At 43.0% G+C, this 17,287-nt stretch overlaps 1 protein-coding gene across 1 annotated transcript in view; it reads left to right on the top strand.

Annotated features, from left to right (window-relative positions):
• Positions 1–6,357, top strand: part of LOC135912715 (glycerol kinase 5) — a 200,486-nt gene extending 194,129 nt beyond the window's left edge. Inside the window, exon 17 of the mRNA XM_065445237.1 lies at positions 1,635–6,357. Coding sequence (XP_065301309.1) covers positions 1,635–1,801 — 167 coding nt within the window. The 3' untranslated portion in view covers positions 1,802–6,357. The remainder of the gene's footprint in view (positions 1–1,634) is intronic.
• Positions 6,358–17,287: the final 10,930 nt, after the last annotated feature.

The following is a 17,287-nucleotide window of genomic DNA, read 5'->3' as shown; positions in this document are numbered from 1 at the left end:
GCTTTTTTTATGGGGCAGTCGGGAAAGAAAGCTGGGCTCTCAGCTGAATGAATAAGTTGTACACTGTGTCGTTACACATATTAGCATATTAGGGCACGCTTGTACGTCCTAAATTTACATTGATTAATGGCAAAGACCATGCGTGTAGCGTTAATGTATATTTTGTATAGGCACTTCGTCTGTTACCGGGATGGTAGTGCGGCGCGTTGAGAAATGCGTTGCTTGCTTTTGTGCAAACTTCTTAACCAGAAATATCCAGTGGCAACCGTAATCATCACTCAAGTTTACACTCCAAGTACTGTATATTCTGCACAACTGCACCATACAAAATTCAGACTTTTGCGGCTGCAGAACGCAAACCGAGGATGGGAAGTTTCTGTTTTAGTCTACCGCAGCGGCCGAATGGCGGTCGTAAAGAGTTGGGGAATACGCGAAGACAGAAAATTTTAAGGAAGCATTGTTTGGCATTTGAAACATCGGTCACTATTTTACGGCAACTTTATGCGGCAGCCCGAATAATCGAGCTTTCATAACATATTGGTTGGCAACGCTGACCGGGAAGCCAGTGAACACTTTCATTCCTTTTATTCTTTTCATAAATGTCAGAGCTCTTTTCTTCGTTCATCTCACCAAATTATGTGGAATACTGGTAAACGTTCAATGGCCAACAAAGTAACTTCGCATTTATTCTTAGTACTTTGCTATGCCAAATGAATGTCATTAAGAAATTTTAAAATGTAACGGAGGGCATGACACGAACGGTGTTCATTGTATGTTGATGGGTGTTCATGGTTGTCAGTCAGTATTTCTTGTTCATTGTGCACGAATTCATCTAATTAGCTAACTTTTACCCAATCGACGAGATTTCAATGAACATTTTGTGGAGGATGTTAAAACATGAGTGATAACTTGATTTCAAGTAACGTAGTATTTGCATTGTCTGATACCCTTATCCAGTAATTGAGATAACTAATGTTAGCTAATTAAACGTAAGCATTTTCGCTTGTGCACAACGAAAAAAGAACTAAGCATTAGCAGAAGTCAGCTAACATACAATGGATGCTGTTCACACAAATCTCTTGGTTACATTTTTTGTTCTTGGGTACATTGAGTTGGCACATCCGGTATGTAACCTAATACTAGTGGTTTCCGAGGAATGCATATGGGTTTCCTTTGACCAGTATGTGACATTTTTTTTTCTTTTAGTGAACATTCCTCCACCTTTCGGGCTTCCACGGAACTGGTTCGCCATAACCAATAGTGTTCTGCAAAGTCTAATAAAGAATATCTTGATAATTCTGCATTTCAGTCATATTGAACCTTACCTAGCATGCTCCAAAACGCATATCTTATGCTCCAAAACAAACATTCATTGCTCAAAACCTGCTCCAACATGCCAAATTTGCTGGTCCCAGAGGTGCTGCAAAACTTTCTTAGCCACTTGCATCCCTGCACATTGTGAGCACTGATCTCAAGATGATTCTTACTCGTGCTTGAGTTTCAGATACCTCGAATCGTTCTCCAGTGCATGCAGTGAGTTTGCAGCTAGCCTTTGTATCGCTTCATACACTATAGTGTTTTTTGGAGCTCATTTGTGATTTATCGCAACGGGCTACTCTTACTCATTTTTGCAGGATTTTGGAAAGATTTAGCTGAACTGCAGAGCCTGCAGCCCGAGGGTATTGTCTTCAAGCCAAGAGTTGAACGGGCTGCCTCCAGCCTGGCTCTCTTCAATGAATGGTGTCGAGCAGTTGAGCGCTTCACACGCTGGCACGTCCCTACTGGCTCCTGCTCAGTTTAAAAAAAAAGTGATTCGGGCTACATCTTTATTGTCGCGGGACATTTGCGAGACAGTGATTATTGCTGAAGTAATTCTTCAACCTAAAGATGGTGTTTTACTGCAAGAGGTTGGTTGACCCGCTGTGCATGATTTGATCTGAGAGACTCGTGATGAACTTTTGTGTTATGGTACATGACATCCTGAAGCAGCTGTAAATTGGGGCAAGAATTTATGAGCCCTCAATATTTATATGTAGAGTTCTATACGTTGCAGGACAGTAACACTTTTATACGGTGGCATTTCAAGGATTTGCCATGATAATGCAGTGCCAGTCACTGCTTTTTCTAATGTCATCCACAATGCAAGGGGAAAATGCAGCAATGTGAATGAACATTGATTGTTAAGCAAGTATTTAAGTCCAATTATGAAGTAGTGTGATGGGTGTCCTTTACAGGTTCAATAATCTTGTTTTAGGCTGTTTTTAAGAGCTGTATGTATGGTGCAATGAGTAAAGAGTGTGGTTTGTATAAGCTATCAAATTCACTGCACTTTAGTGGTGTGCATGCATGGCAGCACACTATTGTTTTGCCTCCTGAAGCATTAGACTACTTTCTACCTGGTACTTCTGGATGTTTGCCAGTTGTTTGAACAAGTTCTCTTGAATTTAGCAAAAGGATTTGAAGAAAGAAGTGTCATGGCAGCCACATTGATCGCTGTTTACTATTCTACTTTTGCTTTGTAATGAGTAAGTGTGACACAAAGTTGGCGCACATACTATGGTAACAGTAAAGTTTTGCCATGTTGATACAGTGACACTTCTTGCATGAGAACAAACGCAAGTATTTTCTGCCATGTGCAGCATGATAAAATTGTTGCTCAATGTAATGCGTGTCATCCTCTGCCTAACGTCTTGACAAAGGTCCAGAAGAAGCACTTATAATGGATTCTTGATGTCTAAACTGGAGCTCTGTCACTTTCCTTCGCACTGAATAATTGGTGGCACTGCTGTAGTTTATTTAACTTTTTTTTTATGGAGGAAGGTGGATATGCATTCACCAGTGACAGAAGCTATTTCATTCCATCTGAATATATATACCTGCACTTAAATGTTCTTAAAAAAGGTGGCAGTGTATGACTAGTGAAAGTCATGTATGTTTAAGTAATGAAGATTGTGAACTTTATTGTGTAGTTCGTCGACAGGCTACCTGAAGAGAGAATATTTTGTTGAAATGAGTGTTCATCTAGCACAATCATTCCAATTTATGTTAAAAAAATTGTTGGCAGCTGTGTTTATTTGTACAGGGTGGTCCTTTATGAAAGGGAACACGCGAGCGCATGGCCCGTGCTCTGCGGAGGCTGCTTAGAGCGCCAGCAGGGAGAAGCACGTCCGCTTGTGGCTTCATATATATTGGTGGCCAGAATAACCAGGCGCGGCCAATAGGCAAGTCTGCTAGAATTAGCTGGACCCCTCCCTTCCTCCTCGCATGACTGTTGTGCAAGAACAGGGGCCTGCAGGGCAACGTCTGCTGCTAGCAAACCGCGTTAAGTACGCAAGCGCACTGGAAACGTGGAAGCGCAACATACACCCGGTAGTTATTAGGTACTCCTGGCATACTATATTAATGCGTGAGCATTCTAGGGCTACTTCCCTCGGAACGTCGTCCGTCCATCCGTTTTTCTGTCTGTAACACGTGACTCGATACACTGCATGCATAGGTGTACATGAGGTCCTATGGAGGTGTATATGAGAATGCCTTATGACTATGTATGGCTAATGAGACTTATGATTTTGACTGTATATATTGAGTATACTGAGAGGTATAAGTGTGGGTAAGCTTAATAAAGACTAATAAGATTAGTTACGATAAAATTAGATAAGCGCAATGGCAAATACTTGAGGGTCATTAGGAATACTGAGGCTAATTAAAATCAATTCATGTTAAATTATTAGACTAATCAAAAGTTACTGAGATTAAATCAACGGAGCATAATCAAGAGTTAAGGGTACCTTGAGATTAGTTAGCACTAATTAAGACATGTTAATTTTAATTTACAGATGTAAATGTCTTTGTCATAACTTTAACCAAGGGTAATTAAGGAAATCTCAGTATAGATAACTAAGCCTGAATAATAAATAACAAGATAATTACGTTTATTTACCTAAGCTAATGTTTTACCTGAGTGTACTTCTCTCTTAAACTGCTCCGAATCAGGTGAGGTCTATTCATGCGATTGGGGGAGTGGGTAGCCAGGGCTATGTACTGCAAAAAAGTACGCTGAAACTCTACTGGAGTTGTCAAACTTGTCCCCAAATTTCAACTTGGCCCACTACCCAATTTGAGTTGACCTACCCTCAAATTTCAAGTTGGCCCACCTCCAAATTTCTCCAAATTTGAAGTTGCCCCGTTCCCAAAATTTCAAGTTGGCCCACCCCCAAATTTTCGTTGGCCCACACCTAAATTTCAACTTCGTCCACTACGAAATTCAAGTTGGCCCACCCTCAAACTTCAAGTTGGCCCCCCTCCAAATTTGTCCAAATTTCACGTTGGCCCACTGCCAGATTTTAAGTTGGCGGACCCCGAAACTCAAATTGGCCCACTCCCAAATTTATGTTGGCCTACACCGAAATTTAAAGTTGGCCTGCCACTACTATAGGCTTTCCCATGCATTTTCTGTGCACCCTATGTATCTCTATGGTTATTCTCTCTAATAATTTTTTTTCAATTGTTCCTCATTGCCTATAAAGCTACCAGGCATATATATATTTACACTATTATAACGATGAAATGTCGTAACTTTGCGCATTACGAATTTTTTGCAGATACAAGGCATTACACTTATACTTAGGCATTACACAAAGAATGCTTACACATTAAATATGCTGGGAGTGCCTATTACCTAGCGGGAACATGTTGGCCTTTCCACGTTTCCAGTGCGCTAACGTATTGAGTGTGGTTTGATAGCAGCAGACACTGCGTTGCAGGCCCCGCCTGTTGCTCATCCACCTGGCGTGGCAGGCAGTCCACAGCCGCTTGCCTATCAGCCGTGTCTGTGTATTCTGGACACCAATAGATGACGCCACAAGCGGATGTGCTTCCCCTTGCTGCCTGTTGCTGGCGCTCTAAGCAGCCTTCGCAGAGCACAGGCTACGCGTTCGTGTGTTCCCTTTCGTAAAGGACCACCCTGTATTCCTTCCATATTATCTGGCTTGCTGTGATTATGGGTGGTTGGACGGAGATGAAAGTGTGATAAAGTTGTCGTAAGCATTGTGCTCATGTTATTTGGAATAGTGCACGAAGCGCTCAAGGCAGGATGCTGTGCTGATGCATAGATCCAGCTGAACCAAACTTTGTTTTATTTATTTTTGGTTCTGCTACCTGCTCTTGTAATATTGGTTGTGAATACTGATTTCTCCTGCTGCCTTACTCCACCTAGACAGCTGCTGAGAAGAGCAATGTCTAATCAGGGCAGCTTCAGCAGCGTACTTTGTATTCATATGTTTAAGGTTTTGCATACTGAGCTGTGCAGAAGCAACGTTGTCTGTTGTGTGACTACATGTTAGCAGCTGTGATTAGCCAAGCAAAGTCTTGCTGGAGTGATGCCTGCCTGCAGTTGTGGCTCTTTGTTGAACCCTTCCACTTTTTGTTTGTCACAGCCACATGAACCCAACCAGATAGTGAAGCCGTGGAAACACAGAAAAAGTTATTTTTCTTTAATGGAAATGCCAAAACCGAAAGGCAAACAGAAATGAAAGGTGACAAACAGGCAATCCTTGCGGTGGGAACTGAACCCACATCCTGCACATTAGGCGTGAGATGCTCCTCCAATTGAACTATGGGGACAGCAGTTAGCAAGTCCACATTCTTGGGTATGTATGCTTGTGCGTGCGATCTCACCCTGGGAGTGTTAGCCAGCACTGCGCTGCCATGGCAGCAGATGTAGGACACCTTTCAAGTGGTGAACCTAATGGTAGCCTTTCTTGGCAATTTTGTGTAAACGAGTACATATTTAGTTGCTCGATTTGCAATTCACTCAGAGGCACTGCAAGTAGGTTTGGTTGTTTACAGTCTTGCTGATTTGCTTCCCTCAGGACATGCAATCAGTTTTACTGTACTTTAGAGTTAATTGGGCCTTACTTCATTTGTTCTCTGCTTTGCAGTACTTCACTGCTAACTTCTCATACTGCAAGACTGAATATGCATGCTATGACTGCTCTTGTTAAATGTATTGCTTTCTTTGCATGTGTTACATTTGTTGACAGTGTAGTGAACAATTATTGCTCACTGCTTGCGGTCTCACACAAATAAGAGTGTTCCAGAACCAAGCATTTTAATTTTTGAAATGTCCTTGACTCTTCGAAAACCAGGTGAACTTATGGGTGAATGCAAGTTTGATATCTTACGCAGTTTTGTTGCTTCAACAATTACATGGATGGGTATTGGTGTGCCAGTGGAGTTTCATTGTAGCAGTGTCATTGGTGTGCCAGTGGAGTTTCACTGTAGCAGTGTCGTATATTCCAGCAGCCACTGATATGTTAACAAGTTGGAAATAGTTTGATTTTTGAGGTCGATCTTGGACTTGGCTATTTGTTGTGCATAACATTTCTCAGAGCTATACAAATAAGCACAGTACAATTTCATAACAAAAAAGGGCAGGAGGTTCAGTGAGTATTTCAACATGCCAGTTGCCTTTCTGTTACCATGCTTTACTTATTCAAGGACCCCTCACCATGTTTGGCCATTTTAAACTGCCAAGCGTAGTGTATGCAGCGCACACTGACGAACGCTGACCCCCTTGGAAGCAGCAGAAATTTGAACCAAACGCCGCGTGCCCTTCAAGGCTAAGACAGTTAGCGTGATCTGTTACTTCACTAGACAATTAGTTAAAAGACATAATAATGCTTAAAAACCAAACGTATGCGAGCCTTTGCTTCAATCTGTCCCGAAGCTTGAGGGAAGTCCTCGTTTTGTCTGGTTGTTGCCACGTAGTGATATCGCGCGTGCAGAAAACTATCCAAACGTGCGCACACTGAAGGATTCATTTCAATGTAGTGCTCAAGCAGCCAGACAACAGCGCAGATGTTCTGTTGCATAGTGTGTGAAATCAAGCGTAGGGTGAAACCAGACAAACGCAATAGTTCACGTGCGAGACCTTCACCAAAAGTGCACTGCGCAGCATGAACGCGCAAGGAAAAAAACTGAAAGGTGGGTTTCGTGATGTATACGTGATGCGATCCTATGACTCCACTACGGGAGAACTCAGGGAACGAGTTTTGCTTGCAAGGCTGGACGGGACAATTGGTGAGAGCGTCTAATTTGGCAATGAAGCTTGCTTCCTGAAATCATAAGTTTGGGGCACTTCAAGTGTTTTTCTCTGCTAGTAATGAACCAATAAAAAAATTCTTGCGGTGAACCGTTCCTTGGGGGCACGTAAAAAACTTGCGATTGGGTCAGGTGAGGAGTCCTTTAATAGTTTACTCCCTGAAGCATTGTATCAGCATTAGTTTGATGCATGAGTGCGTCCTTACAGTGCAATTTAGTGCATTTTATTGGTTTTTGCTCTTGAACTTTTTACCAACGAAGAAAACATAGTTTCGACATTTATTACTTTATTAACACTATTAGCCTTTACTGTCTTGTTGTAATATTCATGCTCTGCAGGCTGAGAGTGTGCACCTACACTTACTTCATACACCAACAGCCATTGTACTGTTTTCCAATCACTCCATTGGGTATAATTTCTCAGAAGAAGGTTCTTGTGTTGTAGGCGATGACTTTTTTCCTGTGTATATGTTGCGATGGTATGGCGTGCGGTTTAGCCAGGTGTTGTGTGAGTGGTGTAGTTTCTCTTGCTGTATTGGTGCCAAACTCTGTTAACGCAATGATCCTTCTCTTCCAAAGTCTATTAGCATTGTGACCCTCGTGCGTGTATTAATTAAGTAATGGGATGACAGCTTGAAATTTGCCCTATCTTCAGTCAGTCTTGAGTACTTCTGTACTTGCTGCACATCGGTTTTTAGCGCACTGAAGGAAAGCTCGCAATGTTCTAAAATGTGGAGCAACCTTTTTTTTTGTAGTACGAAGTGCTGTTTTATGTCTGGCAGACAAAGTTTGTGGCGCAATATATGTGCATAGAAAGAGCAAAGACCTGTGAAATTAGGCTGTTTATTACGATCAAATTATCTAAAAAATTAAGCACTTCATTCGGCAAAATTATAGGAAGTTCAGGATGTTCTGATATTTTTTGTTAAGCACCTTATCTGTGTGTGTCATTGAAATTCTGAACAGCCTGTAATGTAAAATTTTGTGCCTTCAATTGCCAGATTAAAACTACAAAACAAATGCGAACTAAGCCTAGATAGCAAATCTGGGGGGAAGTGGGAAAGCTTTTAAGCAAGCTGCTTAATACCTTTGCCGCGTGTGCACTCTCAGTAATGCTTATCAAAAGCTACCGCTGTTGAACTTATCTAGATCTCAGTAGCACAATACTGAAAGAAGTTTCACTACCACTGCCGCAAATGATGCCATTAGTGGTAGTCTTAGGGGACTGAGTCGCAACTTGTTCGAGTACGTTGTAGAATATGTTTACTTGATTTTTCTTTTATAAGGAGCCTTATTCCTTGCCACATAGGCATATGCAGAACTAGCAGACAATAAAATCATACAGTGGTGACTAGGTCAAGGAGGCACTAGTGCATCTATTGCTACACTAATACTTGATGTGCTTCTAATCTTCCCAAGTACCCATCCAACGGTTTCTTCCCCTTTCCACAACCTCATAATCAGTAAGAAATCGGCTTAAAGTATTCCATAGCACATGGGCCAGATGGTATGTACGGTGCCCCATTAATTTCACTATCGAAACAAACAATGTAACAGGTGTCGGCATTCAACTTAAAGGGACACTAAAGGGAAACAACAAATCAGTTTAGACTAATAAAGCATTGTTTGAGAACCCTGCAGGCAGTCATTTCAAGAAAATAGCTTGAATATTAGATGAGAAAATGAAGGTCCAACTATCAGTATTTGAATTTCGCGCCGAAACGCCGGCGCCGGTACTTCAGCGTGACGTCAGGGATTCCAAAGTTTGTTTTCGCATTTGGGCCGAGTTGGCTGAATAAAGGTTCCCGAAACTTGGCATGTTTAATATTTGGTTCCTTTAGAATCTGTACCGCTTCAATCTGTACCGCTATAAATAATTAGTAGGCCCTAGAAGATGCCATCAAAATCCATGACGTCACAGCCCCCAGGTGCGGGAACTTAAGTAGGCGTCGCCACCCGTATTTCATTCTTGCGCTTTTTCTGGCTTACCAAAGGTCTTATTGTTGTAAGAGTGGTGTTTTTGGTGTTGTAGAACGGTGATTTACTGATGCAGAAGAAATCACTTTTCACTTTAGTGTCCCTTTAATGTCGCCTTGACCCTTATTACTGCGGAAAAATGTTGATAACTACGTAATATCAATGCACTGCCATTACAGGTGCACACACTGTGAGAGGTGAGATGGACCTATTCAAGAAAAATTTGCAAGCCCTAATTGCCAAATAGAGTGGGATACTGCTCTGGAAACACCACAGTGAAATTTTTGTCTCGTTGAGGCACAGCTGGAACTACATTGCGTGCAGCCTATAGTGTGTCCCAGCTAACGTTCGCCGAGCTGTTCAACGAAAAGAAATATTAAAAATAAATAGTACACGTCTAGTACATATACATGTCTCAAGTATAGCCTTGAGACATGTGGTGTTCGTCAGAAGCAGGAACACCACATACTGTCGGTCTTAGGATCGTGTCTCGTACCGTGTTTTCCTAATATTTTTTTCATTCAGCAGCTTGGCTAATGTTAGCTTGGACGCATAAGTTCAGTTACAGTGATTAGTTACGATTGACACTGCGTGCATAGCAGAGATGCACAATATTTTGGTTAGAAAATGGCAATACGGTGCTATCAACATCTAATAGCGGAAATTCTGTGAATTATCATGACAGCTGGCTGTATAGCCTCGAAAGGTATATTATTAAGGGCAATGACATAAAATTTGACGACTGCACATCGCTTGTATGCTGCTTTGAGTTAATGGGTACCTGACAGTCTTGTTCTTAGCTTGAGAATAAGTCTCGCATGTTTTTGTGAACAAATGTTACCTTTAAATGTTACCCGGACAGGCTGGTCCTCATTATCCTTATTGTTTAGGTACAACTGGCCACCACCACTGAAATATCAGAGAAAGGATATCGATGTGTTCTGTGCAGAATATATTAAACCTGCTTGTCGAGAATGCTGTGGTCACAGGATGTCTTGAGCAAAATATGTGCAATATGTTTGTTAACAGTCAACTCTGTAGCGTCGGTTCAGCCCTTGTGTGCTTCCATTTACAACTTTGGTGTGTTACATTCCTGCGTCCATGTTGAGGCATGTTGAAATATGTAATTACTATCGCATCCTGTATGGACAGCAAATTCTGTGATTTAATACATATACAAAAAGAAACATCGACTGACTTTTCTTTCTGGTTTTCTGTCTTTTTGAGCATCCATGAAGTGCCTTTCGTTACAATTTCCACAATCTGTGCCCAGTACAAGTTGGATTAGTGACGTGGTTACCCGGAAATTGTAAAAAAATTTGTGTTTATGAAAACTCTGCCGTTGCGACAGATATATCCGTTACTTTTATACCAAAGCTTTATGAAATTCGCGTGTTTTAGGCAAGCCCATTGGCGCAGCTCCTTCGATGCAAGTGAAATAAAAAAAAGGCGCAGTTCCGCCCGAAATGCGATGCATTGATAGATAGCGATAGCAATTTATTAGGCAAACCACGAAGTAAGGCTCGTAGTTTTATCGGCCTTATAAATTGCAGTAAGCATTTGCTTACTAATTAAAGTAACAAGCACTAGGTCACACCCGCTTTCAGGCAGTCATCAACAACCTCACTCGATGACTGCGAACAGTCGCTGTTGCAACGCTGGCGTATTTAAGAGCACTGGCAGTGGGGAGCGAAAGCTTCGTGCTTCCTTTCACTTCCACACGTCTCCGAAACGAGATTACGCGGCATAGCTCCAATTGCGGTCTTTCTCCCCCACCCCCCTTTGTTCGTCCTTTTATACGCGCAACTATTCTTAACATAGCCATGCACCAACTCGCCCAGCAAAAAGTGCCTCTAAACTGCAATGCTAGGTACGCGGGAAAACGCCGCGCACCAAAAAAGCCATCATCCTCGGATCACCCTATTTCCTTAATGCGCACCCACAAAATAGGGCGCACGATATTATCGCATTTGGACTTTATGCGGAACATCATGGCGACGAAGCTGGCGCTAGTTTGCCTGTAGCGTCCATATGATTGCTAGCTCGAAAATTTAAGGGACACTTAGCTAGCCCTTCGTGGATGGGTGTGAACGCACTGGATCACCGCGCTATGCCTATGCTCTTTCAGTAGTTTTAACTGCCCCTTAATAGACACCAAAAGTCGCCTTCCGCCAAAGTTGGTGGATTCGACTGCCTTAACTCTACCTTAATTAACTGTGCCTTAAATCACCTTGACGCCAAAGTTCGTGGATTCAACTAGTTCCCATCGAAAGGTCGAGGATTCGACTCCCACCAAAGTCGTGGGTTCGAGTACCATCGTGTGGTCACGCTGACGTCGACCACTACGCCGTATTTCCTGCTTCGTGAGCCACTTAAGTGCTTCGCGCAAAACCCGCCGAGCGTTCATAGCAAACATGCCATAGATGCCCGTGATTAAGTGTTGGCACTGGCCTGACCGTGGACGGCATTCGGTGGCCAACATAGGACATCACTTCTTTTGCCAACCGAGCTAACAAAGGGTCCAATACCCTTAAAAAAATTGGTTGATCCCTAATTCAGAGGAACGGGTCATAACACGCAAGTGAAAAATGCATTCTAAGAAGCAGTGGGCACCTTCGTTGCACATTCACAAGTACAAGTCCACAAATCTGCACAGCCTTTTATTAATTACAGTTACGCTTGACAGGCCAACCAATGAGAGGAGTACCAAACACATGCGGCCTGTGGTGCTCCGCAGTGTGTTAGCAAGAAGCAGGCTACCAGCTAGGCGTCATAAGGTACGTCGGACGTGACTCCCCGCACACCTTTTTCCCTATGCAGTGCTGTTGAGGTGTCTGAGAGATAGTTACGGCGCTGCACTTATCTCTTCTCCTTCAAAATCACTACTCTCCCTGAGCAGATGCGCGAAAACGGCGTGAGCCACTGCCGAAAGGTGGCAAAAAATCAATGTTGTCGTGCCAGAATCACGATATAATTATGAGGCATGTCGCAAGGGGGAGGAGAGTGCTCCGGAATAATTTAAGAGATCTGATGTTTCCTCAACGTGCACCCAGTGCACGGTACACGGGCGCTTCTGGATTTCGCCCCCGTCGAAATATGGCGGCCGTGGCCGGGATTTGATCCCGCGCCCTTGCGCTTAGCAACAACGTCAAAACCACTATACGCCACCACGGCGGGTGCAAACGGTGGCTGTTGTGTCATTGTCAGACGGGCGGAGGACTTGGCACATGTAGGCGCCGCGTCCCACGGCTTACATGCACTCGTAAGTGCAGCATCATTTAGTGCGTTGACCCTAGCGCACCCCACTACCCGAGTTGGCAGGCTTTACACGCATAACCGTTATAAATTGATGGAGAGGTTTCCACCGGACTCGTCAGAAATCACGGCAGGGCGAGCCCGCACATCGAGAAACCTCTGGCCTAAGTGATGCCGCCCCCGGGGGAGATAGAACTAGATCTCCTTGCGTGCTTTGGCACGTAAGGAACATTTTGTACTCCCTCTGGGCGAGTACTGTAGACAACAGATCGAAGGGAGACAAAGTAGTCTTGTGGTTTAACAATATTAAAATCAATGGCAAATTCTTTCGATGGGATCATGCACTGAGCAGAACGGTGACTGCAGTGCCGACAAAATGACCAAACTACCACTCTAGAAACGGCGCCACAGGTTCAGGTCATGAACTGAGGCCAAATATGTCTACGATGCCTACAGATTATAACTTATTTTCTGTGATGAACATTAATGCAAGAAGCATTTCGAATAAATATGGCGAACCTGAAAGCCTTCTTTTGACATATGATCCGGATGTAGTTGCGATAATGGAGACGTGGCTGAACGAAAACATGCTTGATGCTGACGTTATACTGTGGCTCTAGAGGGGGAGGGGTTGCAGTCGTTTTAAAAAGCGAAATTCCTTTCTCGCTTGTGCTCCGCAGTACCAACGTAGAAATGGTATGGGCTTTCGTTCAGTTACACTACTGCAACATTCTTATCGGTGCAACTTATAGGCCACCCAATGCTGATATCACTGTCATGGAATCGCTACACGATTTTTTTACACGAACACAGTAAACGCTTTCGGTACATCATTATGTGTGGAGACTTTAACCAGCCAAAGATAAACTGGAACCTTACGTATGCTGAGCCGTCGAGTACGCACACTAAATCTTCCATAGATTTAGCATTCTCTTTTAATCCTACACAGATTGTACATGAGCCGACACACGTTCAGCCAAACTCAAGTGTACTTCTCGACCTCGTGTTTGTCTCGCCTGCCGTCGGCGAATGCGAGTTTAACGTCGAAATTCTGCCCGGCATTGAGGATCACGCAACAGTGCTTTTCAGGAGCGAACTACATATAATTCAGATAAGTGAGGAGCCTAAAGAATGTTTAAATTTCAATAATGCTCGAGACGAAAGTGTGCTTGATTGTCTGGAAAGGGAATGCAATGATTTTTCACGGAAACGTACATCTGGTCTTGCTAGCGTTCATGCGGTGCGGTTAGAATTTAAAAGTGACGTACACCAATGCATCAATGAATATGTACCAAAAAAGTACAAAAAACGAATGCCCGACAACCCGTGGATCACTCGTGAGTTCATTCAAATGAAACGTCGCCTAAAACGACTTTCACGTTCAAGCGTCAGCCATTGCAAAAGTAGTTTGCAAACTCTTCGCGCAGAGATGCGAGAGAAAATCAAATAATCCAAACATCACTTTTTGAATGTCAAGGTCCACACATTCCTAACAGGCGCGCGTAAGTTTTAGTCGCACATTAGAGGAAGTAAAGCCATTATAAGCAAGATACAGATCAACGACACCACAGTCATTGATAGCTCCGTCATTGGTAAAACTTCCGATAAACACTCTTCCTTGGTCTTTCTCGCAGGTAATACACACCTCGTCAATTTCCATAGCCAAGGTATTGACGTTCCAGAGCTTGCTGTTAGGGAACAGGGTGTATTCGCTGCTTTACTTCATTTAGATGCAAAAAAAAAAAAATCTGCGGACCCGGATGATGTACCAAATGCCTTCTATTACAGGTACGCTGAATGGGGTTCAAAGTACCTTTGCGGCACGTATAACGAAAGTGCTGACAGGGGAGCTTTGCGTGGACTGGAAATTGGCTAAAGTAATCCCCGTTCACAAATCCGACAATACATTTTCTGTACCTAACTACCGACCTGTCTCACTTTTATGCACCTCGAGCTGAGTACTCGAACACTTCATTTACAAGCATCTGCGCACCCATCTAGAAGACAGAAACTCTTCCGAGAGGCAACACGAGTTTCGGCGTGGCCTTCCAATTGTTACACAATTGCTTGACACGGCTAATGACAATAGACAAAGGAGGGCAAAGGGATATATTTTTTCTGGATTTCCAAAAAGCCTTCGATTGTGTATCTCACGCCAAGTGAATGATTAAACTTAGATGTGTTCTTCGAAATAAACAGATTTTTCAATGGGTTGACTCCTATTTATCTAGCAGAAAGCAATATGTTCACATGGGCGCATGAGGCTCACTACATGCACCCGTCCTCAGGTGTTCTGCAAAGTTCAGTCCTTGGGCCACTTCTCTTCTTAATTTATTTAAGCGATCTAGCACTTGATTCACCAGTCCGTTGCCGTTTATTTGCAGACAATTTTTGACCTACTTGAGTATTCACTCAGCTGAAGATCAAGTAATATTTGATGGTTACCGGAAAGCCATTGACAATTGGTGGGAGAAAACGCAGCTAAGCCTTAATATCTCATATTGCGCACACATGTTATTAACAAGAAAGAGGAATCCGTTAGAACACACATACACCATAAACAATGTCGAAATTACGAGAGTTGGCAAATGCAAATATCTTGGTGTGATAACACACAAAACACTGAACTGGAATGCTCACATTAAATACAAAGCATCAGCAGCATTATACAAATTATGGTTATTGAGACACTGTTTGAAACACGCTACAAGTAAAACAACATGTCGCTTAAACATCATTAGTAAGACCGTTAAATGAATATGCTGATGTCGTTTGGGACCCGCATTCTAAGCCAAGTATTGCCCTGGTCGAAGGAGTGCAGAGAAAAGCAACTGGTTTCATTTGTAATGTCTACAACCGAAGCACATCTGTTAGTGAGCTCCGAATTTGATCAGGCCTACCGACACTCGACTAGTGACGTAAATTGCATCGATTAAAAATGATGTATCACATTGGGAACAACCAGACAAAACTGGAATTTGGTAAATACATGCAGGTAAAAAAATCAAGACACACGAGAAAATAATCATGAAAACAGTATTCTAATACACCAATAACGAACTTCGGCGTACTGCTTTTCGTTTTTCCCACCAACTACCGCGTAGTGGAATTCACTGCAGCGATAAATTCAGCTAGCGTTGAATAATTTTTATCTGCGCTTCCTGACAATGTGTAATATATCAGGTTTGCTGCATAGATTTTCTTTGTGCCATATAAGCAGTGCACGCTATGTGGTCTTACTACTGTCATAACTATTGTTTTTCAGTGCACTCGTTGTCCACTAATTTATGTCCGATTTTTTATGTAATGTACAGTTATGATAGAATCTTTGCTTTTTGTTACGCGTGCGTGTTTTCGTATTGTTATTTATAAGTGATCTTGACTTTGTGCTCGAAAACCTTCTTGCTCTTAATGCTTTTCGCTTTTTGTATTCTCTTTTTCTTGTTCTTTTGTTCTGAAATGAATGTACCTGTGCATAACGTAACGCTATTACTTCATAGTTAACCACTCCTGTCCTGGCTGCCATCAGGCAACTGGAACTATTGTACAGATAAATAATAAGCACTTCGTGCAGCTGATCGGTGAGTTGAACAGCCAAGATATCGAAATCCGCTGGTTTCCTGCACACATGGGGTCTGTCGATCCATCTCGGAAGAATTTAAACGAGATGACTAATGCAGCTGCACGAGGACTTACTATCCGTGCACTACGCGACCAGGACCTTAATGATATACAGGAGGAGAACGGGGACCCATTACTTACATATAATGAAATCGCTAGGCATTACTACATGAACAGAAGGGAATTCCCAGTGCCACACGCTAAGCTCAATAGAGCTCAAGCGGTGACTCTGAGATTGTTACAAACAAGAACTTATCCAAGTCCAAACTTTTTTAACAAGATATATCCTGAAAGAGAGATACAAATCAATTGAGAGAAGTGTAATGGCATCATTACTCTGGATCACATGCTTTGGCAGTGTCCTGTGACTTTCACAGACTGTCACAAGGAGAGAGACTGGTGGCGGCGAGTCCTACACAGTGGAGTTCTTTTAGATCTAGTAGAGGCCATCCAGAAGGCCCATGATACGGCAGTAAGGTTAAACCTTACTGTCCCGGCGTGGGGTGCAGCAGGCAGGGCTTAGTTTCCTATTTTAATTATTTTACTTTTACTAATTTTTATTGCCCAACACAACCCTTATGTCCCGACGTGGGAGCCGCCTGCGTCAACCTAGGGGTTGGTCTTCAAGACATTAAATAAAATTCATCATACCATACCATACCATACTTCGTGAAGGCCTGGTGCCCTCCCCCGGAACACTGTATCACAGCGTGCTAACTAAATTTGGTATGAACATTCGACAGAAAGGAGCACGAACTGGTTGTTCGCCTGGTTAGGCAATGGGTGCAAGAAGTGAACTACTTGAAACGGAATACCTGGGAGGCGAGAGAGACTAGCTATCCGTTGTATGAGAGCTGTTTAAAGCAAACATTGAGAAAAGATACGGACTGTATCCTCATTACTGCCACAAAAAGGGCGCACTCACGAGTCGGATGGCTGTGAAACGTCTGTAGCTCATCGGCAGACAGCCATGCGCCAGGCGGTACGTGGACGTTGCTGGCAATTTGTGCTCGCAATTTGACGCCTAGCGTCAAGGAAGCTGGCGGTGAGGAGCTTCCAGCTTGGCTTGTGGAAGAATAGATCGTACCTATGACAATGCAGAGGGAGACCTGGGGTGAGGATATCTGCTAGTTTCTGAAATGTGGAAACAAAATCGTTGTTCCAGTGAACATTGCGGAGACGTGCCAGAGAGTTCGCAGCCGCTGCATTAAAGGTGGAAGGGGATCTAGAACGAAGCACACAGTGAGAAAATGGGCTTTGTGAAAACAAATGGAGCCGAGTGCTAAGAAAAAAGAAATGGAGCTTCGCCTTTAAAAGCTTCGCCTTTAAAAGT

The sequence above is a fragment of the Dermacentor albipictus genome, chromosome 1, assembly GCF_038994185.2.
Source record: "Dermacentor albipictus isolate Rhodes 1998 colony chromosome 1, USDA_Dalb.pri_finalv2, whole genome shotgun sequence".
In the NCBI taxonomy this organism is placed as follows: Eukaryota; Metazoa; Arthropoda; class Arachnida; order Ixodida; family Ixodidae; genus Dermacentor; species Dermacentor albipictus.
This window is presented reverse-complemented; position numbering and strand designations above follow the sequence as displayed.